General features: G+C 43.6%; 3 protein-coding genes across 8 annotated transcripts in view; 2 read left to right on the top strand and 1 right to left on the bottom strand.

Moving 5' to 3' along the window:
- LOC139424506 (myb/SANT-like DNA-binding domain-containing protein 4) overlaps positions 1–16443 on the top strand; it is a 1073247-nt gene extending 1056804 nt beyond the window's left edge. Inside the window, exons 2-12 of the mRNA XM_071176426.1 lie at positions 12708–13097; positions 13388–13458; positions 13546–13722; positions 13813–13874; positions 13957–14043; positions 14131–14172; positions 14241–14414; positions 14494–14529; positions 14628–15183; positions 15465–15576; positions 15671–16443. Coding sequence (XP_071032527.1) covers positions 12940–13097; positions 13388–13458; positions 13546–13722; positions 13813–13874; positions 13957–14043; positions 14131–14172; positions 14241–14414; positions 14494–14529 — 807 coding nt within the window. The 5' untranslated portion in view covers positions 12708–12939 and the 3' untranslated portion in view covers positions 14628–15183; positions 15465–15576; positions 15671–16443. The remainder of the gene's footprint in view (positions 1–12707; positions 13098–13387; positions 13459–13545; positions 13723–13812; positions 13875–13956; positions 14044–14130; positions 14173–14240; positions 14415–14493; positions 14530–14627; positions 15184–15464; positions 15577–15670) is intronic.
- On the top strand, positions 737–8365 carry LOC139424504 (nuclear distribution protein nudE homolog 1-like). Of its 3 annotated transcripts, none has more exons than XM_071176422.1 (9): positions 737–1048; positions 1481–1603; positions 2018–2171; positions 2624–2772; positions 3116–3252; positions 4023–4190; positions 4899–4984; positions 5218–5369; positions 6536–8365. In XM_071176422.1, the coding sequence occupies exons 2-9, from the start codon at positions 1518–1520 to the stop codon at positions 6621–6623; spliced, it is 1020 nt and encodes a 339-aa protein (XP_071032523.1). In that variant the 5' UTR covers positions 737–1048; positions 1481–1517; the 3' UTR covers positions 6624–8365. The 3 variants fall into 3 exon arrangements, with proteins under 3 accessions (XP_071032523.1, XP_071032524.1, XP_071032522.1); XM_071176423.1 differs by having other exon boundaries at positions 951–1079; XM_071176421.1 differs by having other exon boundaries at positions 962–1603.
- Positions 8420–25650, bottom strand: part of LOC139424497 (myosin-11-like) — a 44028-nt gene continuing 26797 nt past the window's right edge. For 2 of the 4 annotated variants that reach the window (XM_071176409.1, XM_071176407.1), the window contains 24 exons: positions 25490–25650; positions 25066–25174; positions 24803–24934; positions 24305–24511; positions 24004–24141; positions 23580–23703; positions 23101–23272; positions 22615–22827; positions 22194–22338; positions 21672–21878; positions 21315–21419; positions 20948–21100; positions 20375–20623; positions 19863–20075; positions 19397–19609; positions 19036–19197; positions 18211–18339; positions 18004–18092; positions 17358–17481; positions 11849–11974; positions 11508–11699; positions 11205–11377; positions 10811–10849; positions 8420–9692 (listed from right to left, as the gene is read on the bottom strand). In XM_071176409.1, the coding sequence (XP_071032510.1) occupies positions 10819–10849; positions 11205–11377; positions 11508–11699; positions 11849–11974; positions 17358–17481; positions 18004–18092; positions 18211–18339; positions 19036–19197; positions 19397–19609; positions 19863–20075; positions 20375–20623; positions 20948–21100; positions 21315–21419; positions 21672–21878; positions 22194–22338; positions 22615–22827; positions 23101–23272; positions 23580–23703; positions 24004–24141; positions 24305–24511; positions 24803–24934; positions 25066–25174; positions 25490–25650 (3567 nt within the window). In that variant the 3' untranslated portion in view covers positions 8420–9692; positions 10811–10818. The remainder of the gene's footprint in view (positions 9693–10810; positions 10850–11204; positions 11378–11507; positions 11700–11848; positions 11975–17357; positions 17482–18003; positions 18093–18210; positions 18340–19035; positions 19198–19396; positions 19610–19862; positions 20076–20374; positions 20624–20947; positions 21101–21314; positions 21420–21671; positions 21879–22193; positions 22339–22614; positions 22828–23100; positions 23273–23579; positions 23704–24003; positions 24142–24304; positions 24512–24802; positions 24935–25065; positions 25175–25489) is intronic. The other 2 variants (XM_071176406.1, XM_071176405.1) reach the window with 1 other exon arrangement.

Consider the following 25650-nt stretch of genomic DNA (forward strand, 5'->3'; position numbering starts at 1 on the left):
CGTAAACCAATCTCAGTGTTTGGTTAGCAGCTAACCATAGTGAGTTAGCTAACGTTACATGGATTCGCTTGAAAGTAGTTACAAAAACGAAACCATTTTGCGGCACAACCCAAACGACATAGCTTTCTCTCTAAAACCATTGTTGCAATTCCTCACAACACAACCTTGACAAATGACAGGGATTCTCTCCCATAAGTGTGCCGTTAAAGTTAGCTCGCCTAGGTTGGTTAGGTAGCCAGCTAATGCTAACTGACGATTGTCTGTTGAGACAGCACCTGCTACATACTGCTTAGTAGTAGGTACAAGGGATAACATCATGCTATATCAACAAACAGTCAACGTATTTGAATGTGGTATTTATCTAGATAACTGGTTATTTCTTACCTGACAGGCGAGCTAGCTAGCTACTTTACTTCCTTTCTTCTCATCATATCCCTCCGTAGTATTGTTTTGCGTTATCCGTCTACCTAGCAACCAGACGTTTTTTTTAACATACATTTGCCATAAACGATTCCACCACTGTCGCAATTGCACACAAAGCACCCATCGAATTTCTCAAAACGAAACTTACCATAATTACAACAGTATGCTGATCAAATTTGTAGCCATTGTAATGTAAAATAACTACTAAATAACCTGTAATGGAATAAACAATTTGCTAACGAAGGCAATTCGTTCTCTCTATTCTGGAACGTCCGTCAATTTCAAATCGTGTAATGTACCCCCCTTTTCTAGTGGAAATTGGTTTAGCAAATGGAAACATTTGTTTGTGTCCACAAGGTTTATTTATTACATAACTCGTTTTTAATTTCTTAGAACTTGTAACGGTGCACCGAATGACTAATAACGTCAACCCGGTTGTCTACACTCACAGTCACCCAGGAAATATAACTTGATTGGTTGAAATGCCTATGCTTTGCGTCATCCTCTCAATCCACCAATGGCGTGCTGTAAACGCGGGGGATGTAATCGTTTGTATTTGGGTAGAAGGGCAGTTTATTTCCTGATAGCGTTTTGCTATCTATGTTATTGATCTACTGTTAGCTAGGTAGGTAATATTTATAGCTATCAGCGTTCAGGTAAGCATTCTGCCGTATATTTTACTCTCTGAAAGTCGGAAATCTTCATGTATCGTGTATCGCACAACAGTTTATATGTTATTCACGTAACGGTTGGGATATCGCTAAACTCACTAGTTAGCTAGCCAACATCTTAATGTATTTATTGAATAGGCTAGCTAAAGTAACTGAATAGTTAGTTATCTGATCAAACTGGACATTCCAACGGGCTGTAAAAAAACATAGCTATCAAGTGTCTAACGTTACCTACTGGGCTAACTGTTAAGTGTCAACATGCATGCAAGCCTCATGCATTCCATTGTATGATTAATTGATCTCCATAGCTAGCTAGCTAGACAAACAAGAGCCTGCCTCAACATGACCAGTGCCATGTTTCTTCTTTACTTTATATGTTTTACTAGGTTTTGTGAAACCATAGAGTCAGCTGTAGCGTTAGACATGGGGGAGCCCAAGACGCCCAAATTTGGGTCCATAGAAGAAGAGCTGAGTTTCTGGAAGGAGCAGTCAGACAAACACCAGCAAAGGTAAGGAATTATACCAATGGTTGGTAGCTAGCAGCCGAACTGGTTGGCCTAGATGTGTGGATAATGGATAGAAGTGAAACAATCCGAATCTCTATCTCTGAAGTTGTCCGTAAGTGTATATCTAGGAAGTTTACCATATATCAATGGCTAGAAGGGATGTGTGTGTTTAGCTAACCCTAAACTTTTTCCTAACTTTAAGCAATTTCTCCTAACCTGCTGTGTAAGTTTTCCTAACCTGCTACGAAAAATCAAATCTGGTGTTAATTTGACAAAAGCTGGATCCCTTCTAGCCATGACCATCCTAACTTCACCCTGTAACAGAGACAAAATGGAATCTAATCCTAGATCAGAATTCAGTGGCGATTTCCTTCGACATAGTTTAGCTATGAAGGTTAGACGTGTGTTTGTGCCCAGGGCTGAGGAGGCACAGGAGGAGTTGCAGGAGTTCCAGCAAATGAGTAGGGACTATGAGGCTGAGCTGGAGACTGAGCTGAAGCAGTGTGAAGCACGGAACAGAGAACTACTGTCCTCCAACAACCGGCTACGCATGGAACTGGAGAACATCCAGGTTAGAACCTAGAACACCTGTATTGTCAAGGCCAACACTACTCATATTCTGTAGTCTTGCATCACCACGTCATATTATCTCGTATACTCTGCTTCCCTTCACGTAAAGGTTGGGCTCCATAATCTGTATGTTTTAGTAGACTTCAAAGCGCCTTCTGTGTCTTGAGTTGTCTAGTAGTACACACACGGTCACTCTAGCATCACTAAATCATAGCCACCATCACCAGGGGCCCTGTGTGTTCATTACCACAGAGCAGCTGACTTCTGAGCAACAATTTATAATGCTGAGCCCAGAGGGAAGGTTAAAGTCATTGAATACTTGATTGTGCTAAAAGCCTTAATTTCTGGGGACAGTCAAGGACAAGCCTGTGAATAAGTGAAGGGAGAACATCATCTAAGGCCAGAAATGAGCAGCAGACATGCATCAAAAAGAAGTGTTCTGTGTTTTTGCAGGAGAAGTACGAGGCACAGCACTCTGAAGCGTTTAGGCAGATCTCATTGCTGGAGGGAGACCTGGAAGAGACCACAGCGGTCAAGGACCAACTCCAGAAGTACATCAGAGAGCTGGAGCAGTCCAATGATGACCTGGAGAGGGCCAAGAGGTCAGTCTGGACACTTTGACCTCAACTTGTTTGTTATTATTGTGGTGTAATGACACTGACTGTTGTTATGTTGATGAGGGACTTTCAATAACTATGTAAAAAAGCCTGTCTCTGCTTGGTTGCCATTGTATTGTAATTCTGAAGTGTCTGTCTGACACTTCTTTATCCAATCACCCTAATGACATTGGTGTGTGTCTTGACATTGGTGTGTACCCATTTTGTCACAAATTTCATAGGCCTACATACAGATTCAACCATGTCTGTCCTTCCACTCACCCTGGAGGATAGGATGTAATTTAAGACATAACCATAGTAACTGACTGACCAATGTCCTGTCTCACAGGGCGACCATCATGTCCCTGGAGGACTTTGAGCAGAGGATGAACCACGTAATCGAAAGGAACGCCTTCCTGGAGAGTGAGCTGGACGAAAAGGAAAACCTTCTGGAGTCTGTCCAGAGACTAAAGGATGAGGCCAGAGGTTTGTGTGTGTAAGGGTCGGGACGGGGGGTCAGTGTGTTTCTCTCTCTGTGTGTGTGTGTGAGAGTGAGAAGCCAGAGGTGAGTCAGTGGAACAAGAAACTCAAAAAGGTTTTCATTTCATGTTCTCATCAAGAACTGCTGATTTTTGCCAGATTTAGTTACCGGTTTCAAAAATATGTGCAATTTGATAGTTGACTAATTGACATTGTAATATCAGGATGATCCAGCCTTGCCCATTGTATTCCTCAAAAAGTAAGCAGAGCGAATGTGAGATTATGAGTTTGGCATTATGTGTAGAATTTACAGCTATAAAAGTCCTGCCTACTTCCTGGTTCAAGTCCTGTACTGTGTTTTAATGGTCTTCAAGCTTATATATCATCATATTCATGAAAATGGGTTCATCTTAAGATATATACTGTAATTGTATTTGTGGATTAATTCACCTTTACCCAGTGCCTTTTATGAAGGTTTTTGATTACGGGGGGAAAACGCAATCAAAAACCTTCATGAAAGGCATCAGTAAAAAGTAAATTAATCCACAAATACAATTTTACATGTACAGTATCTTAAATTATCACGTTTTCATGAATTTCATATATAAGCTTGAAGCCCATTCAAAAACTTGATCCAGGAAGTAGGTGGGACTTCCATTGCGTATTGGTGATTACTTGTATTGACTTTTTCTATATTTGTACTGTAGTATCAATGTCACAAATGTCCTCAGTTTTGAGATCTGATCTGTTGTCTCTCCTCTCTCTGTGTTGGGCAGATTTACGACAGGAGCTAGCTGTACAGCAGGTCCAGGAGCGACGCCCCCCCAGTAGCCTCTCTAAAGAGAAAGACAGGACCGAATCATCGTCACGCTCCACCATACCGACCACCCCCTCCAAACCACTTGGTACATTCCCAGCAACCCCAGCCTCAAGCATTCGTCGAGGTGGGTGAGACCAATGGTAGCTGTGTTGTGGGTTAAACTGTAATAATGACATATGACTTTATCAAAATGTTTAAATATGAATAATGGTGGAATGCTAGTTAATCCCTTAGTCAAAGACAGTATGAAGACAGATAGGCAAAAAATGCTTTAATAGAAATCCCCAATCACACTTGTTGGCGATGTTGGCTAGCTAAGCTTGTGCGAAGAAACGTCATCAGGTTTTTTTTAACCTTTATTTAACTAGGCAAGTCAGTTAAGAACAAATTCTTATTTTCAATGAACTGCCTATTCAGGGGCAGAACGACAGATTTGTACCATGTCAGCTCGGGGATTTGAACTGGCAAACTCTACGGTTACTAGTCCAACCACTAGGCTACCCTGCTGCCCCAGGGTAATGGCGCATGAGCAGGCCGTCAAATAAATGGCAATCCTTCGATATAAAGTTGTTTTTGAAAAATGAAAGCATGTCACTTTCACGAGGTTGGAATAATAACATGTTCAACCACTTAAGACACTGGCTCGAATCATGGTTGTGCATTTAGATTGAGAAAATGTACAACTAAAGAATTTCCCACCAAACCCTGGCCTGGTCTGTTTTGCAAGCTTTCCAGGAAAGTCTTGCAATGTTGCGCCTCTGGCTTTAGAAACGCCTTAGTAGCTGTAGTTTGATGTTGTGATATGTGCTAAATGTAATGTGTTTGTGTTTAGGGGATAACCTAACAGGAACTCCATTGACTACGTCGGCTCGCATATCTGCACTCAACATCGTCGGCGAGCTCCTAAGAAAAGTCGGGGTAAGAAACATTGTCTTAGTAGGACCTATGCATTTAATACCACCCTCATATCACCAGGAACCTTCAATGATGTAAATAATAAAATAGAACTCATTTAATGACGTAAAGGAAAACTCCAAACAAAAACGATATCTTGGTATTTGTTTGGACTTTTCATTTTTAACGCATCTCCATTTGTGTCTGATGATCTCAGAGACTGTAATACAACTTATTTCCCCTCTTGGATGCTCTAGAACCTGGAGTCCAAGTTGGCGTCTTGTCGAGACTTCGTATACGACACTTCGCCGAAAAGATCGGCTCTTCCGTCGTGTCCCGGTACCCCCTCTGCTATAGAAGGAGGCACAGAGATCCAGGCCTGCAGCATGAGTCCTCCACACTACGACAGGTAAATGGGTCACAATGAGAAAATCATATTATATATATTTCTGTCTCGTTGTGTGTATCTAGATTCAGCCTACTTAGTAGTAGTATTTATTAGGATTCCCAATTAGCTGCTTCCTAGGCAGTGGACACTTCCTGGGGTACCAAACATTAGGAACACCTTCTGCACCCCACGCCCTCAGAACAGCCTCAATTCGTTGGGGCATGGACTCTAAAAGGTGTTGAAAGCGTTCCACAGGGATACTGGCCCATGTTGATTCCAATGCTTCCCACAGTTGTCAAGTTGTCCGGATGTTCTTTTGGTGGTTGACCATTATTGATACACACAGGAAACTGTTGAATGTGGAAAAACCCAGCAGCATCGCAGTTCTTGACACAACCTGGTGCGCCTGGCACCTACTACCATACCCCGTTCAAAGGCACTTAAACACCTCTAAAGGATCGGTGGGTCCCCTGTGGGATGGTTGAGCTAATGTGATTAGCATCAGGTTGTAAGTAACAAGAACATTTCCCAGGACATATCTGATATTGGCAGAAAGATTAACATGAATTTAAGCTAACTGCTCTGTACAATTTACAGTAGCAATTACAAAAAAAACTTTTCCTATGCGTTATCTTTTACCAGATCTAATGTGTTATTCTCCTACATTAATTTAAAATTTCCACTAACTTCAAAGTGTTTCCTTTCAAATTGTATCAAGAATATGCAGTTAGATTTGGGTATGATATTTTAGGTGAAAATTGAAGAATCTTATGTCTTGACCATTCAACTTCTGAATGACACACAAAAGAAGGATTTTTTAAAGCCATCTCCCCCTTCATCTACACCGATTCCAAGTGGATTTAGCAAGTGACATCAAAAAGGATCATAGCTTTCACCTGGTCAGTCTGTCATGGAAAGAGCAGGTGTCGTTAATGTTTTGTATACTCAGTGTACATGGCACAACATTTAGCAGATGCTCCCATCCAGGGCGACCCACAGCTAGTGCAGTCAACTCAAGATAGCCAGAGATCTGGACTAGAGTACTACTCTCCATTTAGTCTTACAACTAATGAACATGAACTGGGTGGGATTTGTTCTGGTTCCTGTTGCTCATAACATTGTCAGATCTACATTAAAATTAACTTGTTGATTTATGTGTTACTCATGGTAGATGTTCTGTCTTTCAGTTTGGTGAAGCGGTTAGAGTTTGGACCTGCGCCTCCTCGGGGGGTCTGCTCCCAGTCACCATCGGGGGGAGTCAAGATCCTGCTATGAAACGAGGGCCTCCCCTGCCTCCCTCCACCAGACTGTACTACCCATCAGTAGGGCTTTAAACTGTGTCCCCCTCACTACCAGCTGAACATCCTCCCCCCGAACCAGGAAGCCGCTCCCTCTATCAACTTATTTGCTGCATGGACTCTGCTGAGAAGAACCGCCGTGTCATGATGCTACGCTACAGTTTTATTTTATTAATGAATAATAGAAGTGAGGATTCCTTGACCCCGCTGCATGTCGTCCTGCTACTAACACCCTCCCCCCCCAGTCCTTCTTGTACCTACGTTCTCTGATTGAACTCCATCTTGGATTCTTGGTGTGCCAGCTGGTCGAAAATTGGCGGTGTTAGCATTGCTGCCTTTTATCACCACCACATGGAAGTTTTGCCTAGTCATGATTCCTTTCTGTATGTCTAACTCTCTGATATGTCCGTTCGTAGCTAAGCCACATATGTGCTTATCGAGGCTATACATGTAAAGTGTCGGAGATGGTAAGTTAGGCTAGCTTTACCTTTTGGAGAATGTGTATTAGTCCTTTCTTTGTGCTGGGTTGTCAGTCTAAAAGCTAAGGATGGTCTGAAGTTATGGGTACTACTACTTTACAGGTCAATGTTTGAGTTAAAAGCAGTGGTTTATTCATGTACAAAATACATTATTTTAAAGGTCTTCTACTTGGTAACTTGAAAAAGTATTTATCTGTGAGAAATGCACAGACCAACTAGCCTTATACCCTGTCATGCATTTGCAGAATGTTTTACAAGGTAGGCAAGATATAGGAACAGAGAAAGTACATTGAGTTAACTTCTGAGAATCTGACATTTAGTCTAGGTCTTTGGCAAAGACATTTTTCCGTTACCACAGTTGATAAAGTTGCCGTTTAAGTTTGATTTTTTTCTCTCCATTTGTTTGATGGTTTGTATATGTTCTTCATCTTTTACGAGTTGGAGAGTTAGGGGGCACCACTGCACTACTGAATGTATAGAATCTATATTACAGATGTTTCTAATAGGAAGTGGCCTAAAGACCGCTTTGGTTCAGTTTGAGCAGGTCAATCGACCCAGAATTCCTGTCAAAAGACTGATCTTTTGAGATCAGGGAGCTATCAAAGATGACAAAATAGCAATAGATTTGACAGACTAGAGTTCGATTTTACAGAATAGGGTTTTGAGATAAAGCAAAGTTCATACTATATTTCCAAAACCATTATGGATGATGCCTTGGTTACACTGTTAATGCTGGACGTATGAATTCATTACGTGCTGTTTAAAATAATGTTTTAGCCTTTGTCTTTCCAATGAGGAGCAATAGTCCGACATCAAGGACATGTTACTATTCAACGACAGATGGAACATTTGTACTTATTAGCAATATATACACTGTATTTATGGTTTATATTATATCACTGGTTTACATTGGTTCCATCCATATGTGCTTTATCCAATTCCTCTCATGTTTGTGATAAAGGAGTTGATTTGAGACCAGAATAATATGTCTACAAAACAACTGTTACAGCAGCTGTCCTTATGTAAGTACTCTGCTGTTGTATGAACTAAGGACCAGGAAGTACCGTTTGTACTTTTACAACTGTACATGTAACCGTTTGTGGGTGTGTTACTAACATACTAACTTCTGTTTGCGTTTACATTGAAAATGTATGCACCTGAGGTGCTCTACCTTTTGACCTGTTGGTTTGCAATCCTTTTTGTATCAAAATGAACACATAAAATTAACATTCTAAACATGCTTTTGGCAATATCATTCAGGATGTGGAGACAGACATATAGTAGATGAATACGGTTACTTTTTCACTCATTTATTGTGCAGGTGGTTCCACAATTTATAGATTTAAGGAAGTGGCATGTAAACGTCAATTGAGTAAAAACAAGACAGAACATTGTAAAGGTGACCAGTGGCGGGAAAAACTCATTTTTGTTGAATATGCATCTGGACACAAAATGGCCTTGATGGTATGACACTATTCCTGTTGATGATATTCTACTTGGCAAGGTACACAACTGAAAAAGTACCTGTCTTGTTGATACTAGATGTGTATTAGACTTTAGGAACAAGAAAAGTCTGATATGAATATGTAGGTGAAAGGGGTGACTGGTTTTGGTTTCTAAAAGTAGGAAGGTGTTCTGCTACCCATACTTGACAGTCAGAGAAATATTCAAAGTATGAAATATATATGGTCGATTCACTGTCCTTACCACAGACAAAACAGTTGCTATAGTTGCAACCGTGCGCCAATATTGGGGCAGCTATTCTGAATACAAAGAAAATACATTTGGACTACATCAGTTATTTTTTTAGCTGGGTGGGTATACCATTTGTCATAGTATACATTGACCTTCTATAACGATCTTAACAGTTAACAGCAGTGTAGAAGACGGGACAAGTCATAATGTCATAGAAATAGATTTACATGACCGCTAGATGTATAAATCTAGAAATACAATGTGATGCCTATAATTATTTAGGATTTAAAGTGACGAATAGTAACACCTGGATTTATCTTTCCAGATGAAAGGAGAATAAGGAACAACATGTAACCTACGTACCTTCGAGGGGTACAACATTATGCTAAGGAAGTATCGTAGGGACAAGTAATTCAGTGCAGTACAAAACAGTGTAGCAAAATAAAATCACACCAACATCCCAGGCACTTAACTTAAACCAAATTAATTATCACGCCTTTGTCTCTTATGCCTCCATTTAGTCTGTTTTGAATTGTGAAAAACCTTATGTGCTCTGAACGAGAAGGCAGTCGATATGCGACTGATATAGAGAATCATATTTGGAAGTGATATGAAAGAAAAAGGTTGAAGTCACTTGTGTGTTCTTTGGTAAAGCGGGTCATTCTGGCACCTAATACCGAGTCTGATTGGTTGGATGCTTGTAATACAGAATTTAATTGGATGGTTTTGGGCTCTTCTACTCAACAGACTTTGTTCCGTTGTAGTCCCCCTGTGAGTCCCCGTCTTCTTCTGACGCGTCATCGATGACCCCTCTCCGGGCACTGCCCCCGGCACGGCGCGGTGCGGCGCTGAAAGAGGGCTCGGTCCCACGCCTGACACGCAGACCGACAAACACAGGACACACAGACAAACACAAAGATGAGACGAGCTATGGGCAAGACCAGTCTAGGTTTCCTGGTAACCTCAGGACAATGTTGGAGGACTTTCTGCTCCCATTGTCTGAGTCTGTATATCACTCTGCCTTTATCCACCTTTCTGTTTGAAGTTAAAATGGATGTCTAACAATACCTTCCAGAGAGGTTGTGATCGTTAAAAGTATTGACATCTTATTACAATAATAGTCCCACTTTAAACAATTACAACTTATAAAGGCTTCGTATAACCTACATAAAGGCTTCATAAGCACTACATAAATACTACATAAATCTGATTTATACACCATGATATAAATGGTGTATAAACATTTGGCAATTCACCCTACTCTGGTTGTCACGTCACTATTTATAGAGAGTATGACATGCTTATAGATGATTTATGAAGCCTTTATGTAGTTATGAGGCCTTCGCATGCTATATATAACCATTATAAGTTGTACTTCGTTTAAAGTGGAACCACAATGGTCTATTAAGTTCAAACTCCATCATTTCATGTAACTTGTCTATTACGTTTTGTTAGACTTGGGTAAAAAAACTTGTGTTGAACACGAGGAAGATTAAATGGCATCGCTGAAATGCAGAATGAGTGAGATGTTATAGTAACAGTAGGCACGCTGCACACCGGCCGGTTATATCTTTAACTCATTTGACTCCTGTCTAGACGAACACTAGTCTGGTCCCAAAACTGTTTGTGCGGAATTGTCAACTCCGATGGTCACCGGAGACCATCGGATTTGGCAAGACAGCACAAACAGATCTGGAACCAGGCTAGACAGACACAGAGAAATGAGTTTGGTTTAGGGCAACTAAACCAAGCATGGAGAAAAATATGGTCACCAGTAGTAGAAAGACCACAACGGAAGTGCAATACACTTTTCTTGCACTGTTTCAGACTATGAGCTCGATCAGAGGAGCTCCATTGAAGATATTGACCGATAAACCATATTTCACTCTTTCAGGCGGAGAAATGGCACAGTCAGTTGGACAAGAGTGCATGGGGGTAAGTTATGGAAAGTTAAAATGAAATGGTGATAAACTTCTAAATGCAGAGGTACCTGCCACGTTACTCCTTGGGTTCTGGGATTGGGTTGCCTCTGCAATAAAGATTCAAGAAAGGCTTTGATTTCCAGAGGACTCACCATGGTGTTGGAAACAGATATACTGTAGTACAGTGTTCTAATTGTTATCTGCAAGCCCCAAAAGAGTACTTTATGCTCATTTGCCCATTGGGAGAAGATTTAATTGTGGTTGGCGAATGGTTGATTGTGTGAAATGTCAGTGTGGTTGCTGTAAATCTACTCAGTTATATATTGGACCTGCCTTGATTTGGGGTGGGGTTATCCTTTTCTATCGAGTGATTTGAGCACAGTAAAACTACAGTACACAGGAGAGGTCAGGAGCAGGGACTCTTGCCAAAGACACCGCCCCGACTCTGGGGTCATACTGTACCTGAGTTTACTCTTGAGGGAGTTGACCTCGCGGCTCATGGCATCGTTAGCCTCGGTGGACTCATCCAGCTCCCTCTGCAGCTTCCTGCGGGCAGCCGTGATGCGCTGAGACTCCTCCTCCGACTCCTCCAGCTGGCGCTTCAGCTGCTTCATCCGCGTGTTGCCCTTTTCTGCCTGGGGAGGAGAGGGGGAGAGGAGTAAGGTGGGGGGTGGGGGGGTCGTAAGAGTGTCATAACACTGCCATTAGCAGAAAGGAAGAAGAGGGTGTTCATAAGACTGGTGTCAGCATGACACAACAGCATACCTGTTCCTTGTACTGTTCGGCCTGTTTCCTCTCGTCCTCCACCTGGATCATCAGATCTTTCAGCTTTTTGTCCTTCTGGCGCAGGCCCTTGGCTACGGCCTGCTTGTCTCTGCTCTCTTGCTCCACCTGCTCCTCCAACTGAGCCACCTTGGCCTCCAGGGCGGTGATGGATGACTTGAACTTGGACTTGACCTGGTCAGAGATGATAGAGACCGATACCCCACAATTTAACAGCACACTACACGGCCACTAAGATAGACCGGAAAGTAAGGACACTTAATATTTTCTCAATGGGGAGAAACCCTAGATAGTAGATTTACGTAGATGTGACTATCTCTGACCTGGTTCTCCATCTCCTGCAGCTTGGCCTTTAGGTCCTTGTTCTGCCTCTCCATCTGCTGCCGGGCGCTCTCGTTCTTCTGGGAGGTGGTGCGCTCGGTCTGCAGCTCATTGTTCAGCTGGTCCACCTGAGTGTGACGAGTGGTCAAGATGTGGTCAATGACACCGAGTTCAAAACTTGGTCACTGAGAGTTAAAGGTATGGTTAATGTACATCCAAGAGGTGGTCAATGAGGGTTCAAAGCATGGTTGATTAAAGGTCAAGTTGGGGTTCTAGTGCAGGGCTACCCAACCCGCTTCCTGGAGATTTCCTTATTTTTCTAATTTCACCTTTAACCAGGTAGGCCAGTTGAGAACAAGTTCTCATTTACAACTGCGACCTGGCCAAGATAAAGCAAAGCAGAAAAAACAACACAGAGTTGCACATGGAATAAACAAGTGTACTGTCAATAACACAATAGAAAAAAAAAAGTATTTATACAGTGTGCGCAAATGGCGTGAGGTGGTAAGGCAATAAATCGTCCATAGTAGCGAAGTAATTACAGTTTAGCAAATTAACACTGGAGGGATAGATGTGCAGATGATGATGTGCAAGTAGAAATACTGGTGTGCAAAAGAGTAAAAAAATGAATACAAAGAATATGGGGATGAGGTAGGTAGATTTGATGGGCTATTTACAGATGGGCTGTGTACAGCTGCAGTGATCGGTAAGCTGCTCCTCAGATAGCAGATGTTAAAAGTTAGTGAGGGAGATAAGTCTCCAACTTCAGTGATTTATGCAATTCGTTCCAGTCATTGGCAGCAGAGAACTGGAAGGAAAGATCTACTGTCCTGTAGGATTTTCAGTCCAACCCTAATTTAGCATATCTGGGGCCTGTTGCACAAAAGTAGAATTAAGACATCCGGGATAAATGACTCAGCTGAGCTCAATGAAGCCAAAACATGTGCGTCCAGGCTTAATTGGTTGCACAAAGACCAAGCCAGGATGAGCAGACACGGATTCATTAAGCCAGGTGAAACCAATCCTGGATAGGTGCGCGCTCACGGCTCACTCAAATAGACCCCGCCACAGATCACAGATTAACTGATTTACCATGGCAACTAGAGCCGCGTACTTTTCCCCGTCGGAAGCACAAATCCTCATGGAGGCATACGAGGAGGTAAAAGATATAATTAAGAAGAAAGGCAACACCGCCACAGTGATAAAGCAAAGAGAAAAAGCGTGGCAAAGTATTGCAGACCGCCTGAATGCGTAAGTAGTGCACAATTACACACTCACCGCTCCGCTGAAACATCACAATTACAATTCAAATATTTAATTCACATCTCCAAAAATGCAGTTGTACTGTAATTATGAAACGGTTAATTTTTTTTATTGAAATGCACTGCAGATATGAGTGAAATTGTGTAAAGTAACTCCATCACACTGTATAAAGCTATGATAAAATTTTTGATATTTTTACTGAAAACAAGACAAAAATACCAAGTAATTTTTTGCAGTGTGACTCCATTAAGTGTGTGTGTGTGTGTGTGTGTGTGTAGATTAAACATGAACGGGCCAAAACGGACATGGCAGCAGGTCAAAATCAAATACAAGAACATTCTGCAGAATGGTATGGTCCCTGACTAATATTTAACAAAGCACAAGCATATATTGTACCCAGAAGGTGCCTGCTCACACATTGTCTGTACTGTTTTAGCAGTGAAAAAGAATACCCACAGACAAGGCACGGGTGGTGGGTCACCAAAGGCTGACCTTACCCCAGCAGAGGACATGGCCTTGGAGCTAAATAAAGGCAGGCCCGTCTTAGAGGGGATCCCTGGGGGGAAAGAGACGAGCATAGGTTCCTCCCAAGATGCCACCCGCTTCATTCAAGGTATGTCCTTCCATCTCTACATGGGATACAACCACATTCATATTGAATCAATTTGGACTGTCTGACTTTGGTTTACCTATTGCCTTGCAGTGTCTGGCAGCACTGTGTTCCTGTTAGAGCCACCAGCACAAGCACCAGACGATGCTGATCCAGTGAGTACTCCATCAAAGGCATACTGTAGGCCTGGCATGTCTTGTCTACTAGCTTCAATATGAATCCGATTAAATGTGATAGGGTGAAGGCCCCAGTGCAGCAGCAACAGCACATGATGGAGACGATGATGAGGAGGAGACCATCTCTCTGGATTCCAGAAGGCATGAGGTATCATGTTAAGACTGTGAAAGTACTATTTACTCTACAATGGTGAGGAGTCCTCATCAAAATCAAAAAATCTAATTTCTTTTACAGGACCCAGATGCTATACAGTGGGAAAACCAGCCTGGCAACATAGTGCGTATTAATAAAAGGACACCACATCCTGCCAAATTCCAGCTGCGCTAATTGTATTGTGTTCACAGAGCTCACAAGCTATCAGAAAGTTGTATGGCAACCACCTCCGGTGCCAAATAGAACTGGCAGACATAGACATTCAGTACAAGAAGAAAAAGATGGAAAATCTTGCACTGGAGTTCGAAATAAAAAAGAGGACAATTAGGAAACTGGACCTTGAAATAAAAAAACTTGAGAGGGAGGTGAGATATGCCTTCAATGTACACTGTATGCTAACTGTAACACAAATGTATTAATCATTATTTTTCTTTCCTCCCCCAGCTCCAAGAAGATGACACAGCTCAAAATAAAAATTAGGTATATTCTCGTAAAGTCAAGTGAGCCATGACATATGAGCTCTTATTGTGAGCACACAGGACGGTGGCATCTTTCTAAGGTTTTTTTTATTTTCCCAGCAATCAGTACAACCAAGTCATCGTTATAAGGCATCGCCCTCTTTTGCCCACCCCCCCCAGCACCAGGTGTGGCCACTAGCCTATATGAAGGCCCAAAATTGTGTGTTCCTTTCTGCTCTGACAATGGCATGCCCATTCGTGCGAGATGTGGTGGATGAAGAAGCACTTGTGCTGAGGAGAGCCTTCAGGTGAGAAAGGGTCTTCAGGGACCGGTTGGACCCACTGGCCTTCCCTGATGACCATCTATATGAAAGATACAGGTTTTCTGCAGATGGCATCAGGTATCTATGCAGACTACTGGGTCCCAGGATTAAGCACCGCACTGCACGGAGCCATGCACTGAGTGTGGAGCAAATGGTTTGTGTGGCCTTGCGCTTTTTTGCTAGTGGAGCCTTCCTGTACTCAGTGGGGGATGCAGAACAGCTGAACAAGGCCACAATTTGCCGCACAATAAGGAGTGTGTGTCTGGCTATCAAAGCATTAGCAGATGTCTTCATCTCCTTCCCTGGCCACAGAAGACTCTGTGACATCAAAGAGGAGTTCTATAGGATTGCAGGTAAGAGGATCTACAAATTACAGGACAACTGTTAACACATAGTAGGATACTCATTACTTTGTGTGACAGGTTTCCCCAATGTCATTGGTGCAGTGGACTGCACACACATAAGGATAAAAGCCCCCTCAGGTGCCCATGAGGCCGATTTTGTGAATAGGAAATCCTTTCACAGCATTAATGTTCAGGTGAACATAACTTTTTGATATTGTCCATTGACGAACACTCTGCATTGCCAGTGATGTGCATTGATTGGTGTAATATTCCTCATCTTATGATTTCAGATGGTCTGCAATGCTGACTGTGTGATCAGCAATGTTGTGGCAAAATGGCCTGGCTCAGTCCATGACTCCAGAATCTTTCGGGCCTCTGAAATCTATCAGTGCCTATCACAAGGTAAGCCACACAACCCCTATTTATAACCATCATGGCTGTGTCAAGAATATCACTGTGTTTATGAGGTAGTAATGATGAGATTTTGTGTTGACAGGTGAATTCTCTGGTGTGTTGCTGGGAGACAGGGGGTATGGCTGCCAGCCTTTTCTCCTGACACCTTTCACAGACCCCCAGGAAGCACAGCAGGCCTACAACCATGCCCATGCCAGGACCAGGGCCAGAGTTGAAATGACCTTTGGCCTCCTGAAGGCACGCTTTCACTGCCTTCACAAATTAAGGGTCAGCCCTGTTAGGGCATGTGATATTACTGTGGCTTGTGCTGTCCTTCACAATGTGGCCTGCCTGAGGAAGGAGAGGGCCCCCAGAGTGCCACCAGCCATGGACTGGGACAATCCGGCAATCTTCCCTGATGACGACAGTGGTCGGCTGCTGAGGGACCAATATGTGTTGAATTATTTTAGTTAGTATGTGTGCTTTCAATTTTGGTTAAATATGTCCTGCGGTGGCAGAGGAATTTGGGTTTTTTTGGGTTCGTTTTTTGACGAATTTGGCCTCTTATGATGTTTGTGCGGTATACTGTGTGTAATACAAGGCTGCAGGGAGGCTACTGCATCCATTCATTTGTCTGTTCAGTTGATGTGTATGGATTTGTCCTGCATTTATTTTAGTGTGCAGACATGCAGGGTGTGTTATACACATTCAAAGGTCTGTATATGTATCATTTTGTATAATATGCTTAGATTCTGTGCTTTCCATCTTGTAGAGTCACTGTGACTTCAGTTTTGAAAGGAGCTGATGGTTTACCTGCTTTGTTTTGTCCTTATTCAATAAAGGAACATAATGTTACACATTGTGTTTTTATATTCATATGGAATGTGTATTTGTTTATATGACAGAGTACTAGGGCCACACTGAAGAAAAAGGATAAAGTCATAAATTTATGAGGCTGGTTCTTTCTGCAGAAAAGCTACATATTGTTTTTACAGTTTTGATACTTATGACAATGTGATACTTAATATTCTGGCACATCAGCATGTCTTTGTTTATGAAACCATACTGAAGTACAATTTCACGAAATGCCCCACATCTGTCATTTTAACAACTGTCCTCCTTTAAAACAACTGGTTACAATATTATGACTTGTGTTTTTTTCCCCTCTGTGGCCCTAATATTCTAGCATTTTATATATAGCCTTATAGTCTATGGGAAACTGTAAATTATCTAATGATAGCAACATCATCTAAAAATCATTTTTTATCCAAAATCATTGAAATTAATGATCACAAACGTTTAAATAACAGTGGGTCTAGTTATATGTGATAACAATGTATAGTGAGCAGTGAAATAACTATTGGTTTCCATTTGTGGTGACTGCTGACTGACATTAGGGATGAGATTAAATAGATCCTGGAATTTAGCCTGGTCTGGAGCAGGCTAGCTCCACAGAATAAATCTCCATGGTAATTTATACCATAACATATCCTCCTGCCCCCTATCCATCTTTAGTGCAACCGGATTACGGATCAATTGAGCCAGGATCACCAAGATATCCTGGCTTAATCCCTTATCCTAGTTTTGTGCAACAGGCCCCTGATTCAGGTATTTAAGGTCTTGTTGATCAGCTAATTAGTTGAATCAGGTGTGTTAAATTAGGGTTGGACTGAAAACCCACAGGATGGTAGATCTCCAGGAAGAGGGTTGGACAGCCCTGTTCTAGTGTGTTTAAGGTGTGGTCACAGTGTGTTTCAGGTCGTTAGGAGGAGGGGTCCTGCCAGTCTAACCTGTTGAGTGCTCTTCCTCAATCTGTCGTTGAGGATCTCCATGTTACTGCTTTCTTCCTCCAGCTCCTCCTCCAGCTGGGAGATTTTAGCCTCCAAACGACGCTTTTCATCAGACAGGGCTGATCTGGAAACGGCACACAGGAAACAGTCAATCATACAACGTTCCACTACACAACCACACTACGCTTCAGTCGCGCACAATGAATGCTCCCCTACACTACGCTTCAGTCGCGCACAATGAATGCTCCCCTACACTACGCTTCAGTCGCGCACAATGAATGCTCCCCTACACTACGCTTCAGTCGCGCACAATGAATGCTCCCCTACACTACGCTTCAGTCGCGCACAATGAATGCTCCCCTACACTACGCTTCAGTCGCACACAATGAATGCTCCCCTACATTACCACACAATGAATGCTCCCCTACATTACCACACAATGAATGCTCCCCTACACTACGCTTCAGTCACAATTAATGCTCCCCTACATTACCACACAATGTTTCAGTTGCACAATGCTCCACTACACCACCATCTAATGCTGCGTCCAATTCATTCCACTCATTTGACTGTGGAAAAATGGTGAAATACAAGAGGCATTATAATGCTGTTAACATCACACTCATTTAGTAAAGGTTCTACTTACTTTCCAGAGGTGTTGCTGGCTAGTTCGTCGGACAGCTCATCCCGCTCAGCCTCTGCTTGTTTCCGTGCCCTCTCAGCAGCAGCCAGCTCCTACACACACACACACACACACACAATAGCACTCTGGTCAAAAGTAGTGCACTATATGGGAAATATAGTGTTATTTCACACTTTGCCATGCTATCTACAGTGAGCCAGGCTACGTTACCTCCTGAATCTGCATGAGCTCAGCCTCCAGACTCTTAGCCTTCCTCTCGCTCTCCTTGGCCGTACCCAGCACCTCTTCTCTGGCTGCACGGGCATCTTCCAGTTCCCTCTGGAAGTCCTTCATCTGGGCCTGGAGATGGAATGACATAGTTACATTATGAGGCATCATAAGGCTTTCATAATGCTTTATAGGGTGTGATGGGTTCTGACTTCTAAACTTGAAAAATCCTTGTTCATGGTACTGAGGGAGATAGGGGGAATGCAGAACGTTTACATTCTCTCAGAACATGCTATTGATAGACATTAGATATCCTATGGAAAGGAGAAGGGCTACAGTCTGGTACAAGTCAAGAGGACAGCTGTGAGTTGGGGAGGAGTGAGGAATTTGGGCCGAGGTCAGGTCAGATGAAGTGAGAAAGAGCATGCATCACTAAAGTCCCGTCTAGCAACAGAGATGTATTGGCTGTCCAGATGTGTAAGGAGGAGACTCCGCATAGGAGGAAGGTTTAAATACCAGTGCTTGTGTAAATATGTCTTTGTCCTTTCAGCTGTCTGACCAATTGGGTGAATAAACTTGGTTAGAGCTTTTCATAGTTGTCCATCAGTTTTACTCTGTTTATTTAGAACCTAACAGGTGTTATGTCAATGCCATAGCCAAACCTCACACTAGCTGGATTCATTTTACACCATGAATGTCAGTTACATAAGGCTACATAAGGCATGCTACATATGACTAAATAAGGAATAGGCTGTCATACTGCTACGTAAACACAACAGTATCACTGTAAGGTAATGTGTTACAGTATCGTCGTTCGCTCCAACTCACCTGGATCTTGCGCAGCTGTTTAATGGCCTCGTCGCGTCCCTTGTTGGACATCTCGATCTGTCCCTCCAGGTCCTTCATATCTCCCTCCAGCTTCTTCTTGGCTGCTGCCGCCGTGGCTCTCTGCTTCCTCTCGTCCTCTAGCTCCGTCTCCAACTCACGCACCTGGGGAGCACACATACAGAAAGCAAAAGATGAGCACAAGCTCAATTCAGCAACATCATTTGTTGCTGTGAATGTGTGTCAGTATTGTGTAGCTCAAGAGTGGCTTGAACACCCTGGAGAGTTAATCCATGAACCTACTACTCTTCTGTGTAACAAAATGGTGGCTTTTCCTCTTTACAGTTTTTCCTTCTTTCCCTACCTGCTTTATGAGCTGTCTCTTCTTCTCCTCTCCCATCTCGTCACGTCCCACCAGGTCCCTGTCGAACTGGGCCTTCAGGGCCTGCATGTTGACCTCCAGACGCAGCTTGGCGTCCTCTGCAGCCTGCAGCTCGTCCTCCAGCTCCTCCAGCTGGGTCTTCATCTCCTCCACCTGGGCCTCCAGTCCACGCTTCCCCTTCTCCAACTCATGGACCTACGGATGGGATGGAGGGGTGGGTGGGTGAGAAAAGGTTGTGGACATGCCTGCTACCTACTGGTGGTTTAAGAATATTGCCATTAAATAAATAATTTTAAAAAGTGATTAAACCTAGTCCTGGATTAAAAATCAGGCTCAATCTCCATGGAAAGAGGCTCCATTGAAAGACACTTTTAGTCCAGGACTAGGCTTGATCGGTATCTGGGAATCTGGCCCATAGATTCCAGAGAAGTTGATTGTCCACACTCACACTCTTGCCCACGTCGTCCTTAGAGCTGACCAGGTCTTCCATCTCAGTCCTCAGGGACTTGTTGGCTCTCTCCAGCTCCTCCCTGCTCTCCTGGGCCTCCTCCAGAGCACGGGCCAGAGACAGGGCCTTGGTCTCCTTCTCCCTGGCCTCTGCCTCAGCACGGTCCCTCTCATCAGCGTACTTACTGGAGATGGTCTTCTCCTCGGCCAACATCTGGAAGAAAGAGTGAAGTGGAGAAGGTCAGTTCAGATGACTTTCAAGTACACAGCAGAGAAAGTAGTTAAAGAGAAGTCTTTTTTTGTTGATGCATGGCTTAAGTAAATGTTTTCTCCTTATTTACATTCTCCTACACCCTGTTGATCTTTAACATAACATGCATCACAATTGCTTTGATTAGTGTCAGACATTTTGATATGTCTGTTGTACCAGCAGGCAAAACTGGTTGGTATTGCGTCATTTCCATCCTTATAATGTTATGTCGACCAGTTTTGCAGTTGGTTTGGTTGACTGACCTGGTCGAACTTCTTCTGCTTCTTCTCCAGGTTGGAGACGATGGTCCTCTGGTTGTCCAGGTCCATGAGGATGTCCTCTAGCTCCTGCTGCAGACGGTTCTTGGTCTTCTCCAGCTTGTCGTAGGCAGAGGCCTTCTCCTCGAACTGGGTGTTGGACGCTTCCAGGTCTCTCTGAAGACGCTTCTTGCTCTCCTCCAGGAGCTCATTGTTGCCGGCCATTTCTTCTAGCTTCTTCTTGGAGTCTGACAACTGGTGATACAAAGAAAATATTGTAAAAAAAAGATTATAAATGTCCTTCCTTCACGTTTTCATTATTTGTTCATTTAACTGTTATTTTACCAGGTTAATTGACTGAGAACACCTTTTCATTTCCAGCTAGTCTTCATCTTAAGTGGATGCTGTCCCAATACGCTAACTCCGAAAGACACACTACAATCTCTTGTTTTGGGAACATAACGCACAGGAAATGTCCACTTGAAATGGTAACAAGATGGGTCTCTTCACATTCAGTATCCATCTCAATGAGGTTTTACCGTTTGACTCCAGTCTCTGACCCTGTGTGTGAACTCTAACCTGTATGTTGAGGGTGGACACGTGTCTCTCCACGTTCCTCTTGGCCTCCACCTCCTCCTCCAGCTGTTCCTGCAAACTGTTGCGGTCGTCCTCCATCTGACGCAGCTTGGTGGAGAACTGCAGCTTCTGACGGGTCTCCTCAGCCAGCAGCTCCTGAGGAGGGCAGAGACAAAGTCAAAGTTCAGTATCAAATGCCAACCAATGAGCAACAAGTGCTACATACAGGATATCATAAACCAGCATTGAACCACACAGAGCAGTTACGGTGAGTCCTTTTGGTAATTTCTCACTTAAAATATACTTACAACGAAATGTTAGCTTGCATGAATATGCAGTACAGAATAAACAGGATGTATTGTGTGTGTACTTGTGTGTCTTGGACTTGGGCGCTGAGAGTGGAGACATCTTTGCTCAGCTTGATGTTCTTCCCCTCGGCTTCATTCAGGAGGTTGGTGACACTCTCTAGTTCAATCTGTGTAGAGCAAGAGATGGGATATTAGTCAGAATCTCATCTAGCTAGTGAAACTTGTCTTCTATCTCTATGGACTATTTCAACCATTAATCTATTGCATCATGCGTCATTCTACATAACTAATATCATTCGACAAAGAACAAAGAATAGAGACCATGTGTGTTCCAGCAGGTCCACATTTTTCATGAATTATGGCCATATGGGCTCTATGTGAAGATGTCATCATTGTGCGACCTCTCAGTCGTCACTCACAGTGATCTTGGAGCAGCGCTCTCCCAGCTCGCCCTTCTGCTTCTCGCTGTCGGTGAAGCGCGCCTGCAGCTCGGTCAGCTGACCTTCGACCTTCCTCTTCTTGTTCTCCACGTCCTGTTTGGCCGTGGTCAGGGAGCGCACCTCCACCGTCAGCTCCGACGTCTCCTTCTCCAGGGCCTGCTTGGCCTTGTCCAGGTTCGACTTCACCTGGGGGACACAGAGAGGAAGGGGATTCAACCAGTCAATGGAAATACTATATAATGTAGGTAGGCCCACACAGCATCTAATACATATGGATTTTTCCGTATCCTGAAACCAGAGTGCTAATACATAGAGCTTCCATAATAGAACGGTAAAATGGATCCTGTTCTATGGAAGATGGATTCATGCACACATGAAATTATCATATGCTTCAGAATGTAGAAAGAGTCACGTCAAATCTGGCCAGTGATGATGCTATACAATCAGATACAGAACTTTGGGCACTTGAACAGGCCTAGTAGTGTAGCTACATTTCTTTACCCGTTTGGACTGCTCCAGCTGCTCTGTGAGCTCCTCTACAGCCTGGGTGTGTTTCTGTCTCATCTCCTGCACCTGGGCCTCGTGGGTCCGACCCTCGTCGTCCATGGCCTTCTTCAACAGGGTCACCTCCTGTTCTCTCTTCGCCCTTCAGAGATGAGAGGATGAATGGGTGGGTGAATGGATAGATGGATGGGTGGGTGAGTGGATGGATGGATGAAAGAATGGATGGACATGATGAATTGCATGAGTGATTGAATAGACCAAGTACTATCCTAGACTGCATGAATATACAGACAAATTACCAAAATGGCTACGTTCCAATGTCCATACTAGCATTCACACTAAGAATATATTGCTTCATACTAAGTGGTATGCCGGTGTGGATATTGGAACAGAGCCACTGCCTAGTATTTGTACTCACCGGAGCTCCTGCTGGGTAGCGGTGCTGTCAAGTGTATCCTCCAGCTCAGACTTGAGGGCCTCCAACTCCTCTCCCAGGTCCCTCCTGGCCTTCTCAGTCTTGTTCCTGGCCTGGCGCTCGGAGTCCAGGTCCTCCTGAAGGTCTGAGATGTGGCCCTCCAGCTCCCGGATCTTCTTTAGGGCATTGTTCTTCTGGGCCATCTCGTCCTCTAGCCTAGATGAAAAAGGTGAACATTGTTAATACGTTGTTTGTGGATGATTTCAAGATAATAAAAACATCACTAATAAAAGGCGCATTCTGAGCTGATATCAATAGATGACACGGTTACATTTGGTGCTGTGTTTTAGAGGTCATAAACAAGTGTAATGTGGACTTTATCACAGTATCATGTGAGGATCTATAAAACAACTGAAGGGGGTTCAAAAGGAAAGAATAATGAAAAGTGACAAAATTACTAAAAATAAAAATCCAGTGTTTGTTGCCCACCTGGCCAGAGCAGCCTGTAGCTCCTCCTCCTTCTTAGCCAGCTGGGCTTTGAGCTCAGCGATCTGGGCCAGCAGGTCGGCTATCTGCTCCTGGAGGTCGTTAGACTCCGCCTCCAGCTTACGCTTTGCTTTGTCCAGCTCCTGCCGACCCTTCTCCTCCTTCTTCAGACGGACTAGAGGACAAAATATCAAATAAATATATGGAAGGTTACTCTATGGATGAAGATGTGTGTAGTGGCTGAATAGCTTCAATACGTTCTTCCGACAAACTTAAGGACACCACAGATTGTTTACGATATAGGATGCTCCTTTATGGATTTGGCTAGGAGTTTTTCCTGGTCAGGTCACATGGTCAGGAAAACCCCCAAAGCCACTATTTGTACAGACCAAGATGTGCATTGTTGCTTGATAACTGAATAGGTGTGGTATCCATTGAGTGGTTAATGTGATGTCTGGATGGGGTAAAAGATTGACACGAACCCTCAAGTTCAGAGATCATCGACTCGTGTTTGTTCTTGAGCTTGGTCAGGTTTTTGGACTTCTCTTCCTCCTCTGCCAGGTTGGAGCTGAAATCTGCTAGCCTCTCCTCCATTAGTTTCCTCTCCTAAAACAGGGTAAACATGGCAAAAAAACAGTGTAAATCCTAAACGTCATACCTCTGCTTTCATCAAATGCCGATTGAGTGGACAAATAGAAACAGGATCAACTGTCATTATCAAATCTTCATTGGACTCATGGACCCAGAGACTTGACAATGCTTCTTCTATGATGCGGAGGACATAATATGGAAACTGACACACAAGTCTCTCTTGATAGACGAAAACACTCAAATGTTCCTTTAAAATGGCCCATAGCCTTGACAATATGTCTCATATGATGCCTGAGACATGGTACTATAACTGACCTTTAACAGTTTGGTGTTGTGGTCCTCCATCACTAAGACATCGTCCTCTAACTTCTTGATCTTGCCTTCACATGCTACCTTCTCCAGCTGCAGCTTCTGACGGGCATCCTCCTCCTCCTCCAGATGCTCCTCCAGGTCCTAAACACAAACCAAGAAGAACTGAACTGCCAGACTTAGGATTCAAACCAGCAACCCTCAACCTTAACATAACTGGCACAAGCCTAAAGCAACACACACCCCGAACTCCAAAATACAACGTCAAGGTGAAAAGACATAGAAGGAAAGAAAAGGTCAAACAAACCTGCATCTGTTGCTGCATCTTTTTCTTGTCCACCTGCAGGGCCTGAGCGCGGTCTTCCTCCTCTTCCAACCTGGCCTCCATTTCATGGAGGATCTCCTCTAGCTCCTGCTTCTTAGAGGCCAGACGCACCCTCATCTCCTCCGCCTCGGCATACAGCTCAGTCTCAGCCTGCAGCTGCTCCTGCAGTGCGTTCCTCTCCTCCATGATCTGGATAGAGGAGGAGCCAGAGAAAAAGCCAAGAGAGCTGAATAGAAAGAAAAGTGTAGGGGGCCCAGCACACAACCCTGTGATACACCAAACTTTCTTGAGTTTTAATGTTTTTATTTCATAACACTTCTTATGTTAATGCCCAAACTTTTTTTGAGAGGCAATGAAAGTGGTGAAAAGGGTTACAATAGTAATTTAATTCAAACGAATATCTGAAAAATGGCAACATAATCCCTACAAAGATTGTGGAAAGCACATTGTGTGTTCCTGGTGAATGAACCCTATACATACTGTTGTGTGTTTCAGGGTGATCTCCTTCAGCTCTGATTCGTACTTCACTGCAGACTCCTTAGCCTTCTGCAGCTCCTCGTCCTTCAGGCCCATCTCCTCCTCCTGGCGGGTCACTTGCAACAGAGGCTTGACCTGCAGGTCAGAACGACGTGACTTGGTCAACACCGCATCCGCCACCAAAGTCTAAAACTGATGTCCTTGGTAAGTCGGACAGACATCAATTAATGGAGTGAGTTGAATAGTTCATGTTGTTGAAACTCTACCTTGGTGAAGAGCCTCCACCACTGCCAGTTCCTGAGTTTGAGGTAGGCAGCACAGTTCCTCTGAATCACCTTCATGGCCATCAGTTGCTGCTGTCTCTTAGCAAAGGCCCTGTTAGAACACAGGAGCGGAACCATCAATGACCACTAATGTAGCATTTATTGGCTCATAAAAGCCATTTTCACTGATTCAGTTTCATTTGTGGACAGTGCTAATAACAGCATACACAGTGGCACTTTCGGATCCAGAATCAGAAAAATCAAACAAACGTCTGTCCTGGGAACAATACATTGCGACGTCTCCTGGACTTTCGCTAACATTTAGGGGACGTTCCCAGGACCAAATGTTGTTAGCTGTAGAGAATTGATATATAGACGGAGGGCTTTATTGTATTAAAGCAGTGTCAACACTGAGGCCATTGCTCACTTTCTGGCCAGATAACCTCTAGCCTGGGACTGGAAGGCGATAATGACCACTGTAATCTTCAGATCTCTCTCCTCCTCGAGCTGGGCCAACACGCCGGTACGGAAGAAGATCTTACTCTGACCAATCCGGTACAAGTTGGGGTCCAGATCCAGGTGCTTAAT

This window comes from Oncorhynchus clarkii, chromosome 13 (genome assembly GCF_045791955.1).
Source record: "Oncorhynchus clarkii lewisi isolate Uvic-CL-2024 chromosome 13, UVic_Ocla_1.0, whole genome shotgun sequence".
Taxonomy (NCBI): Eukaryota; Metazoa; Chordata; class Actinopteri; order Salmoniformes; family Salmonidae; genus Oncorhynchus; species Oncorhynchus clarkii.